At 41.9% G+C, this 26,194-nt stretch overlaps 1 protein-coding gene across 2 annotated transcripts; it reads left to right on the forward strand.

Annotated features, from left to right (window-relative positions):
- Positions 1-546: 546 nt before the first annotated feature.
- CD274 (CD274 molecule) lies at positions 547-21,109 on the forward strand. 2 transcript variants are annotated; one of them, XM_073345277.1, is made up of 8 exons: positions 547-701; positions 11,172-11,243; positions 12,085-12,438; positions 13,685-13,978; positions 16,263-16,363; positions 18,066-18,120; positions 18,895-18,960; positions 20,082-21,109. In XM_073345277.1, the coding sequence occupies exons 2-8, from the start codon at positions 11,186-11,188 to the stop codon at positions 20,102-20,104; spliced, it is 951 nt and encodes a 316-aa protein (XP_073201378.1). In that variant the 5' UTR covers positions 547-701; positions 11,172-11,185; the 3' UTR covers positions 20,105-21,109. The 2 variants fall into 2 exon arrangements, with proteins under 2 accessions (XP_073201378.1, XP_073201380.1); XM_073345279.1 differs by lacking the exon at positions 11,172-11,243.
- The last annotated feature ends 5,085 nt before the right edge of the window (positions 21,110-26,194 follow it).

Consider the following 26,194-nt stretch of genomic DNA (forward strand, 5'->3'; position numbering starts at 1 on the left):
TGAGTGAGTTTCTAAAATGTCTCATTGAATCACAAGACAGCAAAATCCCCAAGAGATGGGAGAGACTCTAAACATTGCCTGGAAATGAATCCCAAGTAAAAGGAAGTCTCCACTCCCCTAGTAGGGAAGTGAGATTTGGGTCACATCTAATCTCTTCCCATAAGGGCATCTCCCCTAAATGAAGAGGAGGGCATCTCTTCATGAGGGCATCTCCCCTGTGGTCTCTGCTGACTGCAAAGGCTGGGGCTGGACTCTGAGTTCACTTGGGAGTGTTTTCAAGCAGAAATAAAAAGGGGGATTGTTCTGGATAAATGACTCTCATTATGACACAGATAGTCATGAGATTTAGTGGCCCTGACTTGAGTCAGGCTGGAATTCCCTTCCGTTTGCTTCCCGGCTAGAGTCACTGAGGCAAACCCCGGGTACATGCCCCAAGCCCCAGAGGCGTGTGAATCTCCTGGACTTGAAGCAAGAGCAGAAGGGAAGTTTGGGGGTGGAGCGCAGAAAGAAAGAAGATCGCCCCTTTACTCTGCTCTCACTGCAGTCCTGGGCAGGCAGCTGAGCTGGGAGGAGCATATTTCTAACGGGGCTACTGCGGCGGCTTTCCCTGCTGACTCCAGCTGAGCCGGTGGCCTAGCACCTGCTGTGCCAGTCACCCAGCCATTCGCCGAGCAGGAAGACTATAATTTAACCTCCAAAAGGTAGGAAAGCCCGTGGCGAGAACTTTACAGCTAAGCGGCGAACAGAAGAGAGCCTTATTTCTAGGCGAGGCGCGCGTTCAGTGCCCAGAACGGCGCACCGTGGCCGTCGGGGTGTGTGGCGGTCACTGGTACAGCACTCACCCGCAAGGTGCTTATAGCACTGGAAGCGGGCGTGCATGTCTGCATGGCTTCGTCCTGCGGTGCTCACACACAGAGGGTGAGAGCTGCCGGATCGCTCGCATTTGGAGGGAGCGTCCCGTCCCGTCCCGTCCCCCATCCCCCCATTTTAGCCTGACTTTAAAGCACTCCCCATTTAGGGGCAAATCCTACCTCTCCCCCTGGAGCCCCGTCGACAGTGAAAACTGTGGTTGTACCGAGTGAGGGGCACGGGGAAGGAGGGGCTTTGCCTAAACGCCCCCAGTTTGCACCGATTAAGGTTAGCGAGCTCTCTGTCGCCTAGACCGGATTTCGAAAGGGGCATAGTCACACGAACGCAGCGGTTGCGTGTAAACAAAACTGAAAGTGCCGGATACCGGGAACCCGGCTGTACGCTGGGGACTGTCTGTCTCCGGAGTGTCCATGGATCTCAGCCCCGCAGGGCAGGATGGATCCACACCTGGGCGGACCCACCAGCCAGTCCTCCGTGGAGGGGAAAGCATGAGGACCATAGGGGGCCCTCGCCATGGTCAGGGAGCGTCTGCTGCCGCCGTACTCTGCGGGGGGTGGGAGCGGCCCTCCTTTCTGGTCCCCAGGGGGATGCTGCAAGGCTGAAGTTGTTCTTGGTCCAAGGTCCTTCCTGAAAGGCGCACTGTTGGTTTAGTTTTAAAACCTTCTTCAGCGCGAGTTTGCATTTTTTAGAAATTTCCCCCAAATAAACTAGACTGAATTTTACCACACTATATATTCATTGTTACCCCAGTCCCACTTTGTGTAATTGTTTCTTAATTTGAATAAGTAATAGATTGGGTTGGGGGGCGGTGTAAACGCCAAAATATTTTTGGGTCACCCCAGCTGACACAGTCCCAGGGGCTGTTAATCTGTGCTGAAGTAGTTGGCACAGTCCGCTCTCTGACCTATAGCTTTATATCTGTGCAAAATGCCACCACATGCTATACACCTACCTTACCTTCCAATTTACAAATACTCCTTGAATAAGGAAGTGGCTGTCGTCGTCGTCGTCATCTCATGACACGTCTGGTGGTTAGGGCAGCGACGAAGCTCCTCCACTCCTGTCTGTTTCAATGGTTCCCCAGCTGTGCCCCAGGTTTTTCAACTCAGCTTCCACAGCCCTTCGCCATGTTGTTTTCGGGCGGCCTCATTTTCGCTTGCCTTCAGGTGTCCAGCTTTTTGCTACTCTGGCGATGGAATCGGTTTCCATCTGCCATAGGCGCCAGCTTCCTTCAGGCCTGGGGGGTGCTCAACCCCTTGCTCCACCCCAGGTCCCACCCCCACCTGCCTTCTTTCCCCAAGTCCCCATCCCCGTCCTGCCTCTTCCCATGCCAACCCCACCTTTTCCCACCCCGCCTCTTCCTCACCTCTTCCCACCCATTTCTGTCCACTCCCCAAGCATGCCCCGTCCCCGCTCCTCCCCCTTCCTCCCAGAGCCTCCTGCACACCTCTAAACAGCTGGGAGGTGGGGGAGGAGTTGATAGGTGGGGCCGCCGGCAGGCAGGAGGCACTGGGGCAGGAGATGGGGGAGATGGCTGCCAGTGGGTGCTCAGCACCCACTAATTTTTTTCCGTGGGTGTTCCGGCTCTGGAGCACCCACAGAGTCGGTGCCTATGCCATCTGAAGCACATGGCCAATTCATCTCCACATTTAAGGAGGTGGCTTTGAGTGGGTGTAAATGACAAAATATTTCTTGGCTCAGCCTAGTGACACATCTCTCCAGTCATTAATGGACTCTACTGTCCAGTTAATCACAAAAGTCCCATTTTGTGTAAGTGTCTTGCCTAAATAAAGAATGCAGAACTGATTTTTTAAACTGTCACAACCTGACAACCTTGAAAACAAAGGATTTCGTATTTAGCTCTGCATCCACATGTGTTCAAATGCTTTTGTTTTGTTTTTGGCCAAGCACTCTTTTCATCTACACCAAAGACAACTTTAAAAGATTCTACAAGGGAATTAATCTCTTAAATCTATTCTGAGCATGGATTTTGATTAAGGAATATTATGTGGCAAAAGAGCTAAGATATGAAAATCTCCTCCTAAACACAACTTGAAGATAGGATGCTTTTAATTTACATGTTATATACAGAAAAGAAGGAAAAAAAGAGAAGAACCTGCTGATGGTGAAATTTTAAATTATTTGCCTCATTAGTTAGGATGAATGTTTTGCTCACAAATGATAGCACAAAGTACTTGCCACTGTAAAGCGCTGTAACTCCCATCAACAAGGTCTTTTCCTTAATGTATAATGTCTATAAGAGAGCAATACATAAGGAAAGCAGTTAACAAGGAAGCTAGACATGAGACGGTGGTGGTTATCCAAGTTCCATGACATCTGGATGCCCTGCCCAGGGGCATTCTCTCCTCTCTATTACCCAACCCTGAACAATTGTGCAAAGGAAGGCGCGGGCAGCTGAGTGAGGTTAGTGCCTTGTGCCCATCACAGTAACTCTGATAGTTATGCTCTTGCAATAAAGTAGTATTTAGAGAAATCAGTCAAGAGATAAAATTTTAAAAACTGAAAAGCAAAAAGGTCAGATGGGGTCCTTCCTGTCTCCTTTGTCTGCACTCTTTCTTGTTGAGGCTGATCTTGCTCATGAGAAAAGTCCCATTGACTTTCCCAAGCCTACCTGTATGGATAATGTCTAGTCAGGTGAGCAAATATCTGCAGAACTGGACCCTTCAATTGTCAGTTTTTTGGGGCAGGATCTGTTGAAGGCAATAGATTTACTCAGGAGTTTCCCACTGTTTCAACAGAAAGGAAGTTGGACCTAAAAGTTTGGACAGCAAAGTAGACACATTAGCACTGGACTCCAATCCTGCCAGGTTCTGAGTGTCTTCAATTCCCATGACAGCAACAGGAGTCAAAGGCATTCAGTATCAAACAGAAGGTGCTCTGCACTTTGAAAGAAAGACTGAGCCATTAGGATGGGTCTAATTAAATACTTTGAAAAATGAAGCTACTTGGCTAAAAATTGCAGCTTGATATTTGGAAGGGACAGAGAGAGAGAGCATTAATGGAGGAGAATGACAAGGAACCATCAGGGTAGATGTGGACACGAAAGCAGCCTCCTCATTTACAGCCTGTCCTGCAAAGTGTCGTATCTCGTTCATAGTGTGTTCAGTTCACATTGTTTTTAATGGGAGCTGAGAGATTTCCATACCCCACGTTATCAGACCCTTGAGGGGTAAGATCACTTGTCCCCATGTATGGTGTGGCATCATTCACACAGCAATTTATGCGTCAAGCATGTGTCTCACCTCTAACAGTCGAATCAATATTTTAAAAATTCACACCTATTTTATCAGCACAATAACATACTTCAATGTGTATGTCCATCAGTCAGTATCTGCACTCTTGTAGGTAATCTTACTCAGGGTCTATGCTTAGTCTTTAGACCATCCTCTGAAATAGCTCACTCTGTAGACATTCATGGCCTGCTGAAGAAAAAGCCATCTATATGATATGGCTCCTGGTGATGTCTGAAGGCATAGAGCAGAGTGGAATAGGGGTTCAACTGGCTGCTTATTTACAGACTGGTATATTAATTTTTATTATATCCCTATGGGAATTTAATTGTTGTCAGTATGCCTAGAGACATGTGTAAGTCTACTTTTATATTTAATAAAGCAAGTTGAAGCACAGTGTATACTTCCACGGTGTGTATATTGATCAGTGTTTACACACCCTGTCTTTGTTTTTTATTCACACTTTCATTTAATACGATTTACCCCACCCCTCACTGAAACTGAATTCCTGGGGAAGTTTTTCTGAAGTGTTTATTGCTTGCAAAACATAAGGTAAAATTCTTATCTTGTGTAGCTCTCTCAACTATCTCCAATTTCTGAGCACTAAGAGCCTTTCCTAAGTGCATGTAGCTCGCACTGAACTCAGTGGATATGTACAAACTTACAGAAGAGCAGGATCTGTCCCTCATTCTGCAAAGCTGGCATTATGTCTTTATATAAAGAGTACAGTAGAACCTCAGAGTTACAAATATCTTGGGAATGGAGGTTGTTTGTAACTCCGAACAAAACATTATGGTTGTTCTTTCAAAAGTTTATAATTGATCATTGACTTAATACAGCTTTGAAACTTTACTATACAGAAGAAGAATGCTGCTTTTAACCATCTTAATTTAAATGAAGCAAGCACAGAAACAGTTTCCTTACCGTGTCAAATCTTTTTTTTAACTTTCCCTCTATTTTTTTAGTAGTTTATGTTTAACACAGTACTGTACTGTTTTGTTTTGTTTTTTGGTTTTTTTTTTTTGTTTGTCTTTTTTTATCCCTCAGCTGCTGCAGATTGCATACTCCCAGTTCCAAATGGGCTGTGTGGTTGACCAGTCAGTTCGAAACTCTGATGTTTGTAACTCTGAGGTTCTATTGTATATCATTAAACAGTTTTCTAACTGCAAAAGAATCTAGGGCAAGCAGTTCTTAGTTCTGTCTAGCTACTCACAAAAATCCACCCCCTCAACCACACCTTGGGTACTTTCAGATTACTCAGTACTTGAATGTGTACATTCAAATGGTTCTGTTTTTTCACTTGTTTCTATAGGACTTTGTATGCCTCTCCCACACTTTACAGTAACAAGGTTAAACACTGACCTACATCTATGTATTTCTTCCTTGAAATTTGTACTGTGGCTGGATGTCACAACAGGTAGGAAGCAGAAAAATACTTGCCACAGTGTTAGATGACCTTTAAAGGTGGCTTCCTGTGAATTCAATCTTTGTTCTCATACACGTACCCTGAGCTCTAAAAAAACACAACAAACTGGTGCACTTTAAAGTGATTATGCTTTAAATGTCATGTTATGCTGTGTCACTGGTGTAAGTCCAGAGTAACTATTGCAGCCAAATGGAGTTGCTTCTTAGTTATACTATCAGAGGGGTAGCCGTGTTAGTCTGGATCAGTAAAAGCAGCAAAGAGTCCTGTGGCACCTTGCAGACTAACAGACGTATTGGGGCATAAGCTTTCATGGGTGAATACCCACTTTGTCGGATGCATGTAGTGGAAATTTCCAGAGGCAGGTATAAATATGCAAGGAAGAATCAGGCTAGGGATAATGAGGTTAGTTCAAATGAGGGAGGATGAGGCCCTCTTCTAGCAGTTGAGGTGTGAACACCAAGGGAGGAGAAACTGCTTTTGTAGCTGGCGAGCCATTCACAGTCTTTGTTTAAACCTGAGCTGGTGGTGTCAAATTCGCAAATAAACTGAAGCTCAGCAGTTTCTCTTTGAAGTCTGGTCCTGAAGTTTTTTTGCTACAGGATGGCTACCTTTAAATCTGCTATTGTGTGTCCAGGGAGGTTGAAGTGTTCTCCTACAGGTTTTTGTATATTGCCATTCCTAATATCTGATTTGTGTCCATTTATCCTTTTACATAGGGACTGTCCAGTTTGGCCAATGTATATAGCAGAGAGGCATTCCTGACCACCCCCTCCTGGGATCCCCTGCCCCCTGACTGCCCCCCTCAGAATCCTCCACCATCCAACCCCCCCCCCCGGCTCCTTGTCTCCTGACCACCCCTTCCCGGGACCCCACCCCACCCCTATCCACACCCCCGACCCCTGACAGGCCCCCCCAGGACTCGCACACCTATCCGACCACCCCTGTTCCCCGTCCCCTTACCATGCTGCTCAGAGCATCAGGACTGGCAGCCGTAAGTAGTACACCGTAAGTAGCACGTTCCAATGGGGAGCAATTTAATACACTACACCCAGCCCCGCTCATCCCTTTGACGGTCTGGTGTTCTTAAAATATGTTCTCTCACCCCTTATAAAAAATTACACTACAATTAGCTTAAAAACTTGAAAACTTAAAAACTTACAAACTGTGTATATAACAGTAATCGTTAAAAATGTATAATGTTAATAAATACATAGGGTTGATGAAACAAAGTGGTTGTATTTAGGTGCCTGTGCTTAATTTGTGTTTTTGATGATTTACCTTCTAAAAAAAAATCTTACATGTCTTGCACCCCCAGAAAGAGCATCTCACACCCCCGTGGGGTGCCTGCACCCCAGGTTAAGAACCACTGCACTAAACTGATAAGCTCTGCATTTTAATTTAATTTTAAATGAAGCTTCTTAAACATTTTAAAAACCTTGTTTACTTTACATACAACAATAGTGTAGTTACATAATATAGACTTATACAGAAAGACCTTCTGAAACATTAAACTGTATTACTGGCACACGAAACCTTGAATTAGAGTGAATAAATGAAGACTCAGCACACCGCTTCTGAAAGGTTGCCAACCCCTGTACTAGTGTAAAGCCAATCAGACTATGGTGTTTAACATTTAATTATGCCCTACCCACCCTGTAGTGTTTAAAGAACCACAGTACGAGAAAGCTAATGAAGTTGATGGAGCTTTTTGTTCCTCTGATCTTAACATAATGGACCCAGTTTTCTCTCAGTTACAAACACTGGTTAGAGTACATTGAAGCAGGAGGGGAAGCTCTTACTGTCCCAGCAAAGGAGGAGAGGGTGCTGTGGGGGAGCTTTGTTTCCCACAAGGAAGAAGAGGGGAATGCTTTCCCTTTGCTTTTTCCAGAGGAGGGGAGCTGTGCTCTCCCCACTTCTTTTACTCCTGTTGCAAGTCTACACAAACACCGCTGCAATTTCTCACCATTGCTAACAGCAGTTTAGCACCACCCCATGTTAGCAATATTGGGAGCCCTAGTGAAGGCGGACCACTGGCTGCCACCAGCATTCCAAGCACTGTTGATCAAACCTTGCTGTGAGCCTGGCTAGATGAATGAGGCTTCAAATGTTATCTATATTAGCATTCCAAGCATCGCCACCTCTGGTAGAGTTGCACCACTATTAGCAATGCTGGGGAGTTTTTGCAGAAGTTTCCCTAGTGAAGTCAGTGGAGTTACAGCAACGGAAAACCTGTCTGAGAGAAGAATTGGACACCCTGTCTGTCTTCTGTGACTCTTCATGAGAAATCATGAGTCTGCTCAGCACAGTCCATGCCCTCGAATCTAGCGTTGCCTTGGGTTATACCCTAGCACAATAGCAGATATGCTTGGTTAATCATCAGCTTAATATTGAAATACCACTAGAACGTTGAAGAAAAAAACAGTTAAGTAAATGGTAAACTCTTATCAGTATATAATTAGGAAGGTAGATAACTATTATGGACACCGAATTTCTTATTCAAAACCTAAAGGCAGTTTAATAAAAGTGTTGCCAGTTTCTGAAGCAGTTTATGTGGGTATGAAATTTGGTGATCTAAAAAAAATAAGAAAAAATCCTGTAGTCCTCCGTACTCACACAAAACTCACTGATGGGAATTTTGCCTGAGTATAGGCTGAATAAGTTCTGTACGATTTGGCCCTAGGGTATTCTTCTTGATTAAAATGTGTACTTAGAAATGTATCCCTTTTAAAATGAAGTTGGCTTATGCAGTTAACATCAGCAGTACTTTTTTTGTAGTTTACACTCCCACATAGGACTTGTAAAAATCAGTTAATCCAGGAGTGAGTAATTTTTGGTCAGATGGGTAAGAAAAGTAACTTACGCTTTTAGTTATGGGGGGAGGGGTGGGGGAAGCACAGGGAAGCAGATTTTGAGCTGGTAGATTTTTTTTTCTTCACAGTTTTACAAGGCTGCCCTCCTACACATTTGCATCATCTTTAATGCTTAATTCCTGTTTGTATTTGTGATGTAAGTGGTGGGCTTCAAGACCTGTTTCCATAAGTGTGCAACAAGAGGACTGAGTGGACACAGCAGGAGCCAAAAGGAAGCTACACCTTCAAGCAGCATTCAGGAGAGATCTCTAATTAAATAATAGTGCAGACAGAGAAAAAAGATCAAATGCCCCTTTGTACAAAGACTGGACTCAGTTTCAGAAGGAACAAAACTCCTTTTTAATTTGCTTCTGGTCCTTCTCCTTTCCCTTTGGGAGACCTGGAGAGTCTCATTCACTGACAAGCCTTCCAAAGAGTTTGTAAACTCCAACAGAGTGAGGAAGAAACTCATAAGATTCAGCTGATCTCTAGATTTTTCCATACTCCTGAGAAACCTGCCCAACTCTTCCCACCTGCCGAGCAGGTGAACAGTCTTAGTCTGATTTTTCCCATCATAGAGAAGCTCCACTGCACCTTCCCTCTCTTCACGCTGCTGTTCCCAGTCCCTGGGTTTAATTCCTTCCTTCAACAGAGTGGGCAGCCAGTTCTCTCAAACCTAGTACTCCCTTACTTTTATCTCTTGTTCTCAGTATGATTATTCCATCCAGCTTGATATTTCTGGCAAGTGTTGTGGTATGGAGCCAACTGCAGCTCCTCTTTTCAGGCCAGCCTATAAACCCCCTTCCTTCCTGGCCCAGAAAGTTATTTGCAGACCCTATTACAAAGAGGCATTTTTTTAGGGATGTTCTCTTTGTGTCAAGATTAGCAGACTTTACCCTTGTGCACAGCTGAATATATTCACAAGATGTAAAGATCCCCCCGCTTTGGAGACGTGTGAAGGAACACGTCAACAGAAAAGGAGCACACAGGATGCATCCTATGCACGCTGTAGAGGAGTTCTTTAATGCCAGTCCTGCCCGGGCTAGCTTGGGGGGACAAGACAAAGTGGGCCAGGGGAGAGGCTGAGAACTCAGTCCACAACTGATGTGCAGAGCCAATAGCCTTGGGCATAAATTAGTATGTGCTTCTACTTGGGTCAAAGGGATGGATTTTTGCTTGCCAAACCCCTCAACCTTCACTTTCGGTTTCATACAGGTGAAGTGAATTTCACTTTTCGCAACAGAACGTGTTACTGTGACTTAAATGACGTGCCTTAGATGTGCCTCACATGCTAATTACCTGTAAGACAGCAATGTCCTGTATTGGTTTATTGGTTTATTTAGGAGTTTTTCCTGTGTGGTGTTAACAGTGGACAGTGGTCATCAGGTTGGCTAACTCTGAATCTTGTAATCTTGAGAGCTGGAGTTGGTCACAGTGTTTGTGGGGAAGACACTATCTGATTAAATTTTGTCCTCTTTTTTTTTTTTTTTTTTCTGTTCATGGATCGTCCACCAAAGATCTTACACAAATGTTTTTCAGGCTATGGATTATTTGAAAGGTGTTCATTTTTGCTATGTGCTGTTTGCAGTCTGTGTTTGGTCTCATGGTACTATAATGGGTTTCCCTTCCACATGCTCTAGGTTGCAGGTGGGTTTAGTTTTGAGAGAAGTTAGAGGATCTGAAAGTTCTCTGGGAGTACAGTGTAGGTAGTCTGCTGCAGGGGAACAGGCATTGTAGTGAGAAGGCTTCAGATACATTAGAGGAGAATTTGGATTTTTAAACCATGTGGTTGTGTCTCTTCATTTGGCTATTCCTGATGCTACAGTATTGTTTCTACTCCCTGACTGGATGACTGAAACTTTTAAGGTTTCAGAGTAGCAGCCGTGTTAGTCTGTATTCGCAAAAAGAAAAGGAGTACTAGTGGCACCTTAGAGACTGACCAATTTATTGCATCCGATGAAGTGAGCTGTAGCCCACGAAAGCTTATGCTCAAATAAATTGGTTAGTCTCTAAAGTGCCACTAGTACTCCTTTTCTTTTTGTGAAACTTTATTCCCATGCAAATATGCATATTCCTGTTCTCTAGACGTGAACTGAAACCTGTATTTGTGAATATATGTGAACTGCAAAACTAACTGGTACAAACATAGCTGAACCTAACAACCATTCAGAATACAAACACTCACACTCTGGTTTTGTGTCATTCAACTAGCTCTATTGACAGCAGATATGTTTCATCCTGAGTTAAAATAAGGGAGAGCCCTCCGCTCCCTTTCCTCTAAACCTACAGATGGAGAACTTTTCTCTCCTCTTTTTGGTTTGGAGGAGCAATGTTTCCAGATAACTTCCTCCCTCCTCATTGGCTAGTGCAGTGAGAGTTCCCTACTATAATCTACTTTAACCAATGTCTGTGTATGAGCACTTACTTTGTGGCATAAATTGATGAAAAGTGTATTGTTACATTACAAATGAGGGATAAATGTGGGAATTTCTTATTTTTTTAATTTATTTTTAAATCTGTTGTCCAGAAGTTGACACAGTTATATGCTGGAGCAGAACAAGGATTTTATTATCTGATTTACCAAAATATTTGCAATTTCCTCCATAGTCACAGATACAATACGAGACTCCTGATGTACCTTTTGGGAATCTGGCTTATCTCTGTTTATAGTAGAACTCAATGCCTATGTGCAGTTACTACATTCTGCCTGGCTAAAGTACAATGTATAGTGTAATGTTAGAAAACACACCATAATAGGATTTTGTATCATTTTAGGTTCTTTCTGCAAGATGGAAAATGCATTGTGTATATTGTGTATATTCGTGTCCCATTGGCATTTCCTAAATGGTAAGAAGCAGAAATATTTGCTTAGGTTTTTTTTTTTCAATGTATGGGCATGGGAACTATACCTTCCAACTTAGTTTTTCTTAAACTCTTAGGTGAAAAAACACTGTTCTTTATCATTTAAATGTTAAGCCAAACGTGTGCTTGAAAAGGGCTAGATTGATGTAGCTGGCAGGGGTAAATGTTTCAAAACAGTAGGGGGGTGGGGAATAAAGAGCAGATGTAAAGAACTGCACAAAGGAAGACAAAGGAAGACACTGCAGTGCGCAAGTTTTATTGGTCCACAAAATCATAGAATCATAGAATATCAGGGTTGGAAGAGACCTCAGGAGGTCATTTAGTCCAACCCCCTGCTCAAAGCAGGACCAATCCCCCATTTTTGCCCCAGATCCCTAAATGGCCCCCTCAAGGATTGAACTCACAACCCTGGGTTTAGCAGGCTAATGCTCAAACCCTCCCCCCAAGAACTATGCTACATATTCTTGAGTGTCATCTACTTGCACTTGTATTTACTTACATACAAACATAGAGCACTCTTGTAACAGGAAGCAGCAGTACAAGCTTCTCCACAGTGTTCTGAAAATAGAGGCCAAGAGGACACCCACGCCTAGTTTATCTACACAAATATCCTCTGTGTGTGTGTGTACAACTCCAGTGTAAATAGCTATTTAGGTACCTAACTGGTTGTGTGCATGCACAAATGCCAAACTTGCACACAGACACTGTGGATGTTTGTGTGCATAAATTAGGCACACAGAAAGGTATCCACACAGTTGGTAAAATATAACTTTGAAAATCATGTTCTTTTTGGAAAAGAAGTTTTATTCTGAATTCTGTTTTCCAGCTTTATTCACAGTTGAAGTTCCCCAGCCACAGTACATTGTAGAATATGGGAGCAACGTGACCATGGAATGCAGGTTTCGAGTGAATGGTCAATTAAAGCTTCAAGATTTAAGTGTCATTTGGGAGAAAAAAGAGGAACATACAAAAGAGGTTTACAAACTTCACAAAGGAAAGGAAAACTTTAATAACCAACACAGCAGCTACAGTGGAAGAGTACAATTGTTGAAAGATAAACTGCAATTTGGAAGGTCTATGCTTCAGGTCACCAGTGTAAAATTTACAGATGCAGGGACTTACCTCTGTCTCATTGGCTATGAGGGAGCTGACTACAAGATGATCACTTTGCAAGTAAAAGGTAAGCATTTTTTCCAGATAGTGGAAATCAGTTTATTACTGCATTATCCAGTTACAAGTTTCCCCTCACTGACTTCATTGGGATGGCAATAATGCCAGAGGGTGAAATTTGGCTCTTGGTCTGTAACTAGCATTCACAATGTGTGTAAGATCTAGGTCAAGCCTCTGTATTACAGCATTGTCAGCTCAACTCAAGAGAGAAGTTCTGCCTATCCTTTCCTTCTCTCGCTTATATTTGGAGGGTAATGAGGGAGGTGGAGATAAGGCAGAGCACTTCTTGTGCAAAAGTGCCCAGGTTTCCTTAAGCACCTCCTACCTCCTGGTACACTGAGGACATTCTACCCTCCCCCTATGGCCCCTTCTCACCCACAGCTTTGCCTTCTGGAGAAGAGGAATAATCCTGAAGAGGTAGGGGAGAGGAAGGGCAAAATACCTGAATGGATTCCCATCCTCTGGACAGGGATGGTGCTGACACCTCTTGCTCCAGGCTGTGACCCCTGATACAAGTTATATGTTACCCTCATTTTCTTTCTGAAAAATTATGGGTTGCTTGTCTCAATACTGCTAGGTATATATTGTAGGTTGAACCTTGCAGTTCTGCACAAGAGTTTACTCAGTATCAAGAATGCAAAGTTCACTACAAACTGTTCTCCCACAAAGATGCAATGGAAAACATGTAGACTAGGGGGAAGATTAATATCACTTTGATGCATAGATATTTATGCAAGTAATTCCCCCAAATGCTGATGGGAGCTATGGGATAAATTATGGGTTCTGGTGCACGTATGATGCAGAATCCGTAGGACCCCAATTGTCCACTTGGGTTCAGCATCCAAAGAGGCCTCCACTGACCTTCTGAGGCACCCTCCTGGCACTTACACAGGAGCCCAAACCCACACCTACCTCTGGGTGGAGTCTGTGACTCTGCCCTTTTCTACCACACATGGCCGCGAAACAAACAAAGACTGACGTTCGGGAGGTCAGCTGAAGAAAGGTTGATACAATCTTTAAAATAGTTGCAAAACTGTAGTGAAAATACCTCAGTTCAGGTACAAAACCTACCTCCCCACTTTTACCATAATGATGAAGCAAACAATAATGATGTTTAACTTGGTCATCAAAAAAATATTACTTGCTCACGTGCAGAATTTTGGCTCGAAAGGAGCATGACCTCCTGAAATAACACACACTCTTCTGTCAGCACCATAGCTATAATAGCTTTTTGTGTCATTGTTGTTTTTGTTTAGCTCCTTATAGAAACATAACCAAAAGAACTGTGATTGTCCAGAGGACTGCAGGACAGAACGAATGGGAGTTAACATGCCAGTCAAAAGGGTATCCTAAGGCAGAGGTCATTTGGCATAATGGGGAACATCAAGACTTCAGTGACAAAGCAAACACAAGTTATGAAACAGGAACTGATCAACTGTACAGTGTGACAAGTACACTTAAAACCAACACAAGTATTAATGAGACTTTTCACTGTATATTTTGGAACAAAGAATTTAAAGAAAACACATCTGCTATTTTCATCATACCAGGTAATGTTTCTTAATTAAGGTTGTCTAGATTGGATCAACCACAACCTGTTCTTCCTAATCTAGACAAGGCCAAGCAATATATTGTAGAAATGGGTATAGTCTGGGGGCTTGAATTTTAGGCCTAATAGCTGGAAACTCTTGTGGGGGTTTTTAAATCTAGGCTCTTAAACTTCCTCTATGGCACTGGGTAAGTCACAGAACTGCCCTGCCTCAGTTTCCCACACGCAAAATGTAGCTAATACCTTGCAGAGGTTGTGTAGGCATTAATGTGATTGTAATGTGCTCTGAACACTGAAAATGCTAAGTGTTGTTATTAGGGTATTTTTTCACCATGTTAATATTTCCAGTATACATGGAGTGGGTGGGTAGTGATTCAAGGTGGGGAGTTCTGCACAGCTTTAAAAGTTATGTGAAAGTTGTGTATGAACCTGAGGGTAGAAAATGTCCCAGTCTAGCTGGAGTTGAGAAATGAAACCCTCCCTTGCAACTTAATCATAAACATGTACAGTTTGGGGATGATAGTCATCAATTCCTTATTCCTACATTAAATTTAAACAAATTAGTACCAGAATCAAAATCTGTACATAGAATGGAGTGGGAGGAAGACATTGCATAAATCTAAAAGTACAGACGGGGCCCCAGGAAACTGCTGGAATAAATCATCAGAGGGAAAAAATGTTATAGTGAGCAAAGTATCAAGGGGTGATGGTATTTAACAAGGGAGTGAAATGATTTAAACAGCAAAATCCCCAGGTGAGATACAGTCCAGCCCTGTAATCCTGGGTATGGAACTCTGCCTTTCCAAAAGGATACTCCCCAGTCTGTTTTCTGAGCAGCTATTGTGATAGCCATTTCCTTGAACACATATGGAAGAATGATCCCGCTGCATCCTGTCACAGACCCGTTTGTGTTATCCAGTGCACCTCCTCGGATACCACTGACCCCAGAAGCAAGGATAAATATTAAATTGTCTTCCACCTTGTCTGAAGCAGTTTCTGTTTATTGACTTGTCTCACATGGCTTGAAATGCAGCATCAGGGTGTGTCCTTGAACTCAATTTAAAAATGTATCACACCAAAATTTGTGCATAATCACTCTAAGGTACATATAGTAGATAACAGCAGAAGCAAAAGAGAAAGCAAAAATAAATAAGCTGCTTGCATATCATTCTGAAATGCCGAGAGCAGGGTGATAACGTGCAGAGTGGGAGCAGGGGGTTTATACCTGCGACCTGAACAGGGTTAGCTATAACTTCAGATGGAGGTTTGCAGTGATTGGTGTAAAATCAGTTTCTGCACTATTGTATATCTTTTCCTTAATGATTAAGCTCCCTTCAGAAAATGTTAGCCTTCAAAAATACTAATATCATCCTGGGGCATATTAACAGAAGTGTCCTGTGTAAGACACAGGAGGTAATTGTCCCTCTCTACTCAGTACTGCTGAGGCCTCAGGTGGAGTACTGTGCCCAGCTCTGGGCACCACTCTTTAGGAAAGATGTGGAAAATTTGGAGAGTCCAGTTGAGAGCAACAAAAATGATAATAATTTTAGAAAGCTTGTTTAATCTTGATAAAAGAAGACTGAGGAGGAATCTGATAACAATCTTCAAATATATTAAAGGCTCAAATGTTCTCCACGTTCACTGAAGGGCCAGGGAGTACAAGAAGTAATGGGCTTAATCTACAGTAAGGGAGATGAGGTTAGATATCAGGAAAACTGTATAAGGGTAGTTAAGCTCTGGAATAGACTTCCAAGTGAGGTTGTGGAATCCCCATCACTGCAGGTGTTTGTCCAACCTGTTCTTAAAAACCTGTCAGGGATGGGGTACGTTTACTTAGTCCTGTCTCTGCACAAGGAGCTGGACCTGCTGACTTCTCAAGGTCCATTCCAGCCTTACATTACTGTGATTCTGCATTTCCCATATGAGCATAGTAATGAGTCATGGACATGTCTTGTGGTGGTCAAAGTTGTTTGAAATTCTTAAAGTAATTATTGTAATTCAGTAATATTAACAATATTCTCAGGTTGTTGGGTTTTGTAATAATCACAGAGAAATAAAATCTATATAACTTATAACCTATTTTTAAATGGTGACAATTTTTTGTGAATTTTTTCCATTTTGTCCAGTTCCATGAGCTCATTGATAATCAAGAAAAAAATAAGACACTTAGAAATTTCAACAAAACTTTTTTTTTAAGATTCAAGAAAGTTTAACCTGCTTGAGTAATTTAACTGGTTACTGTAACTTGATTATTTCTCTAATAATTTTATTTTAATCCTTTTTAGATGATACAGTGGATAGTCAAAGGATTAACAGTAGACACTATTTTGCAACAGCTGGGGCTGCGTTGGTTCTCTTTGGATCATCGCTTCTATTTATGCTCTGGGTAAAAAAGGGTATACATTTTTTTGCCATATTTTTCTCCTTTTGTTATTTGATACTAATAGGATTGAAATCAGCTGATGATGGTCTGTTCCAACTCCTTCACCCTGAAACCGCCAATTCTCTTAATTTTTTTTATCACATCCTTCCTGCTTCATTTGTTTTTTCTTAATCTGCTCTCACCACATAGTAACCATTAAGGTAGTATTTATCATCTCCCTGGCACAGGGAACTGTTTGGTCATCTGCCTACAGGCAGCTGTTAATGCATCTCCATTGGTCAAACTGTAGATGATGATGCAGAGTGTTTTGAATGGTGCTTTCCCCATTCGGAAGTGAAAGCATTTTCTACTCAGCTGGCGTTGCCAAAGCTGCTTCCAGTTCTGTGGTTTCCCTCATGAGGTGGAACCTACATGTCATTAGGCTAGCATAATAATTGTCTTTTCTGTCATAGCTTCTAACAAAACTGTCTGAATTTTTACTCAATAACTTTATAAGGTATCTAAATGAGTGTATTCTAGTTATATTTTTTGTCATGGCTAAAATGTAACAGAGATGACCATAAACAGGTATTTGCAAGAATTTTTGAGATTTACATCTTGAAGATTTTATCACAAGAGGTACTCCCCCTCCCCATACAGTGGTTTGCCACCACTAGTTTGTTCCATTTTCTTGATTTTTTTAAATTAGGTTTTGTTTCTTTAGTTAATTTGAGTGACTTTAAAAAGCTGCTAGTTTCAGGATCTAACTGGGTTGCAGAGAGATTACCTGAAAAGTACTGGAGGTCTCAGTGTTGACACACACCTGTTATGCTGACAGAACCACACCAATTTGTCATACTGTAACAATATATGACCAGAAATGCATGAGGAAGCTTGAGTCAGGTAATGGGCTAACGGCTTACCAGAAAATCTTTTAAAACTATTTAGTAGGCATAAAGATACAGCTGGCATGAACTTCAACTGGAAATAATACAGAGCTGTGTGGTATCTTTTTTGGTAATAACTCTCAGTAGAGGTATTAATGTTATGAAACTGTTTTACTATTTCAAGCCGTGTAATATATTCCCCCATCACCAGCTCAGCACTGGAAATAGCTTTCTGGCTGGAAATCACATGGAAAAGGTCTTCCATCATCAAAATTTATGCTAAGATCTCCATTAGGACTGCATATTCCTAGTCCATCAGGTTAATGATAGCATAACATTGCTATGTCAGACTCTGTTAATCTCTTCACACAACTTCCCCCTGCCCCACATAAGAGGGTGTTATGGAGATGTCTGTCTCAGGCCCTGTATAAATGTTTTGTATTCTTTTATAACAGCCCCACAAGTGATGTCAGCAGTAGTGTTGGCAATCAACAGTACCTTTGCTATCAGAGTGTGGTGGGAACAGGAATACACGGTGAAAGTGGAGGAGGGAACAGAGGAAATCCTTGGTGTCTCAGAAGATTCCCTCCTGGGAATCTAATTATAAGGACACATTTTTCCTAAGTTACAAGAAAAAGTAATATTTTAGCTGTTTTTTTCCCAAGTTTGCACTGGAACAGTAACAAAGGTGATTTTTCAGTAGATACAAAACCTAATTTGTAGTCTTTTAGGTAAAAATATACAACAGCAAATAAGTTAGATAAATATTTCAGGGGTTTTGTAGTAACGCTAAATCTAAAATGAGTATTTTCTTTCATATTTTCCTTTTTCTCTTGCAGCTAGAAAAGATCAGGACAGGGAGATGTACAAATAATGCAGCAGTGAAAGTGATAAGTAAGTATTGCATACATGTGGCTGGATGTGCTTCAAGTGAAACTGGCTTAATTGAGAACTCACTACGTAACAGGGGCAACCCTAAGCAAAATTGTATTCTGCTCCATTTTGCATTCTTCTTTTAAGTTGTCTGATAACTAGACAGTAAGTAAGTGAGCTGTAGCTCACGAAAGCTTATACTCAAATAAATTGGTTAGTCTCTAAGGTGCCACAAGTACTCCTTTTCTTTTTGCGAATACAGACTAACACGGCTGTTACTCTGAAAACTAGACAGTAATAATTAAACAATGAGCCTTTTATTTTCTGAAATAATGAAAACATATATTCCAAACAGTAAATTAAGTACAATATCAGACTGGACCAACTTTGCATATTACAACACAAACAGTCCTACCAAAGAGAAATTAGGTAAAATTGTAGGCAAATACAAAGACCAAGATTTTAAAAAGTGACTAGTGATTTTGAATGGGTCAGTTTTTGATTGTCCATTTTAAGACATCTTAAAATGGCTCAAGTTCCTCCCTCCTCCAGAGGCTATATCAGATGCACAGTGTTTGAGAAGGAAAAACAGTTTTTAGTTTTAGTTCTATAAAACAAACTGTTTTATGCATTAATACTTCTTGTAAGCCTGCAGTTCAATTAGGCACTCAGCTTACCTAGAATACCATGGTCAGAATTCTTTACAAAGGATTTATGACCATGCATGCAGGGAAAAAAAATATGCTCACTCATGTGTATGTGTGTGTTGATATTTTATTTTTATTATTTTAAAAGAATTATCGACAAATGAGGAAGAGGGCGATTGCAGAGAGATTTCTCCTGAGAATGAAGAACTGGAAAGTAAGTACAGGTGAAAAAGGAAAAATAGTAGCGAATTTCAGACAGTACAAATCATCTGCCAGCTTCCATGTCCAGGAAGAGAGCATAGCCCTGTGGGAGTTAGAGCTTAACAGCAGCTGTTGCTAAGGGAACTGACAGATTAAGAACTGGCCTGTGGATTAGTTTAAAAATTTAGATGCAGATTCTGAGCACTTCCCAGTCCACACTCCAGTGGTTTTAGGGGATCCTTTCCCAATTATTGACTGACTGATCTAAGGCCTCCTATTTTCCTTTCTCCCACCTGTTAGTTACATTTTTTGTTTTTAAATCTTTGCACTCTAGGGAATCTTTCTAGGTCTCTCTGGCTGATCTCCAAAAAGGAGCTTCCAGGCAGGGAGAGACCAGTAACTTCAGAATGAGACCCCTTTACAATTCTTCCATCGCTGGTTGATGTTCAGTCACCTGGAGATAAACAATCACCCTTGTTAGGATGCTGCAATGTGGAGAAAATATTAGAATGCTCAGTAAAGTCCATGGACTATATTTTTATGTATTTGTCACATGACTCTGTCCTTGGGAATGGGGCAGCACAACCAGCTAAGCTGGAATAGTAAAAGGATAATTCCTCCTTCTCTATTCGCACTTGGAGATTCCTGTGAGTCAATGGCCACAGATGCTAATTTTGGCTAAATCAGGTCCAAAGTCATCAAGAATATAATTGAAAAATACGATCCAATCAGTTAATTTTTAAACATCAGTTAGTTTAGCCTTCTTTGCGCTAGACGAGTACAGCTGAATTAAAAATTGATCTAGTTAAAGAGGTACAAACCGTTAATGTGAACAAATTTTGCCTGGATTGGGCTCATGACGTGGTAACTGGACAATTGCAAGCCACAATAGAGATTATTTATTTTCTTCTGGTGTTAAAAAGGTTGGGTCAAATTCTGCATTGATTTATATTCACTCAACCCTACTGGCTAAATGGGTGCAACTTGGTGCAGAATTTGTGTAGTAGTGTAGGCTATGTATTTTTTATTTATTTTACTTTTGGCTTTAGTCAGACTAAAGATGGGAAATGATGTCATAAATGTGTGGTGATGTCTTTTTGTAAAATGCTTGTATATTTTTTTTTCTTTTCACAGATGTACGAATTGAGGTGACTTAATGCAGAATGTTTTCTTCCTTCACTGAATATGTTCTAGAGCTCTGGAAGTTTTATTTTAAATACTATTTTAAAATGGCCTGGTCTAATTCTCCTTTCATTTACACCAGTGTAAATTCAGAGTAAATTTGCAGAAGTTAATGGAGTTATCCTGATGTAAAACTGATCAGCATCAGGATCTCTGTATATGTATTTGTATTTATTTAAGTTCCTACATGTTTGCTTTGTCCATTATGCACTTTTGTGGATGTTGTTCAGGTTTTTTAAATACTTCCATCAAAAAAGAAAGCACTTTAGGTCCCTACCCTAATTCATTTCATACTTGTTTTTAAAACATTCCAATTTTTCTCTGAGCTCTACGTTCCCTACTGAGACTCTATCACTTCCAGCCTCCTTGGATGAAATTGTCATCACTTTGACCTACACAAGGATAAGAATGTCATGCATGTGGGCTACCATCTCTCCTCATTGCAGATTTTAAGATATTAGCTAATGTTCAGCAGTTAGTTAGTTCAACAGAGAAAAGGCTGTTTAACCCTCTTGTCAACATCACGATTCCTCCTGGGTTGGAAGTCATCAGATAATCTCTTGCACTTTGAAGATGCTCTAGAGAGTTAGAAGTTCTACTGTTTACTGTTACTAGGGATATAGTTGGCACCACCAGTTTGCAACTGGTCATTATTCTGATCAACCATCTGAAAAGCAAGACTTTGGACCTTCTAGAAGAGTAGCCTATGGAGTAGACTCTTTGGAAACAGTTGAGATGGAACATCTGCTATTCTATGATACAAAATAGACTTTCATGATTTAGTTGGGGATTGGTCCTGCTTTGAGCAGGGGGTTGGACTAGATGACCTCCTGAGGTCCCTTCTAATGCTGATATTCTCTGATTCTATGACTCTATGAAATCATTTAGCATGCATTTTGGGAGCACTTTCGAATTCTAAGTATCATTAAGCTATGGTTTGGTTGTATTTTGCAAGATACCTACTTGTCTTTACTGTGTCTTTATTTTACTGTGTCATAAATTATGAGAATTATTTATTACAATAAAAATTCAAAACTATATTTTTTAATAAAGAGGGTGTTTTGTTTCCTTTTGTGTCCTATTTCCTAAGCGCTTCCCCTTTGTATTACATTTTCGCCTTACATTGGCATGTCAAGAGCCTGCTACAAGGACAAACACTTATTAGGATATGTGTATGTTATTACAATAACTTGAAATATCATTCACAGTCGCTCCAGGTAACCTTTTCCAATCTCCCATCATGAAAACCATCATTTGAGATCTGGAAACTCACTGTAGTCAGATCTTAGTTTCAGACTTAAAGTAGCCAAGTCTTTTCTGTAAAGAAATTACAGGGGTATTAACACCTATGGACAAAGTTTATGAACCTTCCTGCAGCACTGAAACAAACTGAAATCCATAGGGTGAAATTTAGTCCTGTGGATAGGGCTACCACTTAAGTTTCACTTAAGCCCTGTTTTGAAGGCTTAAGTGCATAGGCTCTGTTGGGGTGAATTGCTTCAGGGAGAATAACTCCTAAAATGAACATGACCCTATTCATTCAAAAAGTCCTCGTGCATAGGATCTTACTGAGGACTTCCTAAGAGAAAAAATACTGACTCCAGCATTCGTGAGATATGACTTTACGAAAAAGTTGGAAAACTTTAAAACAAAGTGGAGTGCCTCTCTTTTCAAAATGCTAGTATTCAAACAGGTTGTGTGAGTCACTTCAAATGTTGCAAAAACAAAAACCCCCAACGCCTCTAACTATACTATACCACGGTGAGAGCAACGTGCTGTAAATCAAGTTGTCGTGACCTAAAGGCCAAAATGTCTGACAACCGTGGCCTCCTCCTTTTAAAGGAAGTTGGAGCCTAGCTTCCTTTGCTGGAATTTGGTGAAGTGCTGGGCCTGGCCGCTTCTGTCATACGGATCACAGAAGTCATGAAAGTCATTGGTGCAGTGTGGTTGCTTTATGCTGCACCATGGATGCATTTTGGCTGTAAACCTGGCTTAACTACCCCACAGAGCAGCTCCCTGTGTCAGAGGGAACCTTCACTAGCATAGTGCTGATGTAGGGGGTCAGACACCACTCACCAGGAGCCTCATGCTGGCGTAGGATGGGAAATGGGCATGCTGATTACTCATGAGTACTGTTTTAAATGTAAAAACTCCCTCAGCGCCTCTAAAACCCTGATCATGCTTCCATTAAGGTCAATGGCCAAATTCCCATTTGCTCCAAGGATGCAAGATTGGGGTCTATATCCCCAGTCCCACTCCTTGGAAAAGCACCTAATCCTCTTTTACATGCACAGATTATTTCAGATCAGTGTGGTGCTGCTCATCCAAGCTGGACTCTGTGTTTTTGAATTTCTCTTTCTGTACAGCAACAGCTATTTGCATGTTAAAGTCAAAAAGCAGAGGAGTTCATCTAATTTCCCTTTGCTGGCCACATTTCCCTAAACAATTCAATAAATGTAAAAATAATACTACACAGCCAATGTATAGTTCCTTGTTGTCATACTAGGGGCTTTTGTAGAATGTGTTCTCATGGCACCACCATTTTTACATTGCCTGACTTTGTGTGTTTATATTTGCAACCTTAATTTTGTACTAACAAAACATTTTAGTTTAATTTCTATACCTTTTACGTGGGAGGAAAATAAAAAGAACAAGTATTATGATGCTATGGAGTGACACTAGTATTGCCAATAGTCCCATATGACAAGGGAGGTCCCTTATTTAAATAGAAAATTGTCTGTCCCATACAAAATCTGTATGGGATGCCTTTTATCCCCTATTTCAACAGCAAGGGGCCAGTACTCATGGTACATCTTTCCACTCCTCTCCCAACCCTGGCTTTTCAGTGCTGTGCAGGGAAATAAAGACCAGGCTGAGGTCAAGGGCCAGGGACCGGAGGAGAAAGATGCACCTGAGAGTAGTGGCCCCATGCTGGACAGGGCCCCCTGCTGATTCCAGCCCTTGATCACAGCCCCCTCCACTTTCCCTGCACAGTCTCTGTCTGGCAAGTGGATGGGGCTGTGTGCCCCGGATCTGTGCTGAAGGGCCAGGGTCAGGAAGGGGCTTTGTCTGACAGGCCAGTCAGTACTCCCAGGGTGTAGCCTCCCTGCTTGCAGAGTCTCTGTCAGCATCCCCAGCAGAGGAGCATAACTGCTGGTTGGTGGCTACTGCAGCTGCAGCAGTCGGGGAGTGAGGCGGGCAGGGAGCCTGGTCCTGACAGCCAATACCACCTGCACAGAGCCCTGTCTGTTTCCCCTGCTGGACAGAGCTCCCTCCTGATTCCAGCCTTTCAGTGTGGCCCCATCAGGTCTTCGTGCCCCCCGATAACTCTATTGCATCCCCCAGGGGGCCATGCCCCATCGTTTGGGAACCTCTGGCTATAGTGGAACTAGTATTTGGAAGTCATATTATTCGTGGCTAACATTAGCTGCAGCACACTTTTACAAGTGGTCAGGAAAACATTCAATGCAATTATGAGTGAAGCATTGGGAACATCAGACATTCCTCCTGGACCTAAACAGAAAAAAATGAAGAGACTGTGTAGATATAAAAGTCAATGGGAAGAAAAATACAACTGGGTTAAATCTGTCACTTGAAATTCTGGTAAAGCCTTTTGTACTTTGTGCCAGCATGAATTCACTAACGGGCTGTGACAAAGCTCTGTCCTTGCTTCCGTGAGTCCCACGTTTCCTGGGGGATTTCGCTAGCCTCAGAGGCTCACCGTGACCCTGCACGTAACCCTTCTCTCTCTAGAGACAAGGGTCACAGTCTACTGAGCCATTTTAATCATAAGCCAGCGAGGCAGGTGAGGAGAAGTTATCCTTCCTTGCACAGTCTCTGTTGTCTCCCAGTCTCAGTGATTAATCAGGGGGCAAAGGTGTGGGGGGGAGCCCTGGCCCACCCTCTACTCCAGGCTCCAGCCCAGGGACCCTAATAGTATCAGCTATGGTAGCTGACCTTTTAGGAACATGACATGTACAATTCCCTGGGCTAGTTCCCCCACAGCAGCCCTCACTTCCTCAAGCTCCACTTCACCCTCACCTCAGGACCTCCTTCCTTGTGCCTGATATGGTGTGTACTACTCAGCCTCTCCAACAGCGCAACTTCCTCCCACAGCTCCTGACATACATACCCACCTGACTAACTGGGAGGCTTTTAACTAATTTCAGCCAGCCCCTGATTGGCTTCAGGTGTCCCAATCAACCTAGCCTTCTCCCTACCTTCTGGAAAGTTCTTAATTGGCCCCAGGTGTCTTAATTGACCTGGAGCAGCTGCCATTTCACTTATCCTGGTACCAGGAATTTGTTTAGACTGGAGCTAATATATCTATCTCCCACTACTTTTCTATAGCCATATGGCCTTGCCCCGTCACAGGGCACAGAGGTGAAACTGACCTGAAGCAGCAAGCAGCAACCTATAGACATAAGAAAAACACGCAGGCCAAAGGCATGACAAATATTAGCAAATTCTTTGTCTCTTCAAACACTGAAAGTGACAGAATTGCTGCATGCTTAGGGTGACTAGATAGCAAATGTAAAAAATCAGGATGGGGGTGGAGGTAATAGGTGCCTATATAAGAAAAAGCCCCCAAAATCGGGGCAGTCCCTATAAAATTGAGACATCTGGTCACCATAGGCATGTGTAATTACAACTGTTTACCACACAGGTAAACACACCCTAAATTATAACAGCATGCACTGTGATAATAAGCTTGCCAGTGAAATGTTTCATGATTCAAATATTGAGAACAAATTGTGTTGCGGAAGACCCAAAGCAGAGCTATTCGTGATCAATGTTTTGGCCCCAATGTCTGTGGGGGATTGTTTACGGGATTTATTACCACTGTTACCAGAACGCACATGTATTTTTCTGTAGCCACCAATGCCTCAAATAAGGGGAACAGGAAAAATTTTCTAATGTGCCTACAATATTTCACCATAACAAATGGTGTTCAGTTCAAGTTGCTCAATTTTTATGAAGTTGGTGATGAATCTGCAAAAGGCATTCATCATGCTAGTTTGAACTGCCTAGAGAAATACCAGCTCAATGTTAATTGCATTACTGCATACTTTGCTGATAATGCACATGTGAACTACTGCAAACACAGTCAGGTGTATCAGTTGTTATGTACAGACAATGACTGCATTTTGAAGGCAGACTGCCCCGCACACATAGTCCACAGTACCTGCAAACATGCGAGTGTCGGTTGACATAGAAACAATTGTGTTGAAAATTTACAGCAATTTTTCTGTCCCCGCAATATGCGGAGAAGAACTCCAAAAAGTTTTGAGTTTGTTGACATTGAATGGAAAGAACGGAGTAGTGTGATATGTGAGTACAAGATGGCTATCCCTTAACCCAACAGTTGATCGACTTTTGAGAAACTGGCCAGCAATTACAGCCTACTTCAAGTCACTACAGGAGTCTTGTCCAGTAGCATTAAAGAACATGTTCACATAAGATGGTGAGGATGCCTGCATGTGTTTTTTTCCACAAAGTGGCTTGTGTCTTTGATGTACTTATGAGAAACTTGGAGGCATCAAAGCTATGCATTGCTGACACGTATGTGCCATTTTAAGCTGAAGCTGCTGAACCAGAAAGAGGATTTGGTTTTTTTGGATTCCAAGCTAAACAACTGATGAGAAAGCTATTACTTCAACAAAAAGCAAAGGTAAAGCAAGCCATCATTACGTTTTATGACTTTGTGCTTTTGTACATCGATAAATGGTTTGATTTCTCTACTGACAATGCAGTGATGAAGCTGAAACCCATGGGTCTCTACGAGAAGCTTAGTTTCTCAGATAATGAAGACATAACAGATGCACTCAAAATGAGGGAAACCGTAAACATGGACTAGCTCTATGAGGAATTCTGCACCAGTCGATGTGTGATCAAAATATCCAGAAATGTCATTTCCAAATCTATCAGTGAAAAATGGAGGTATGTGTTTCAGAAGTGTGGAAAAGAAAACTTGAAAACCTTGTTCCAAATTGTGTAGTTTGTACTTAGTGTATCAAGATCAAATGCATTTGTAGACAGGATTTTTTCATTAATGGGGAATAAAT

The sequence above is a fragment of the Lepidochelys kempii genome, chromosome 5 (genome assembly GCF_965140265.1).
Source record: "Lepidochelys kempii isolate rLepKem1 chromosome 5, rLepKem1.hap2, whole genome shotgun sequence".
Taxonomy (NCBI): Eukaryota; Metazoa; Chordata; order Testudines; family Cheloniidae; genus Lepidochelys; species Lepidochelys kempii.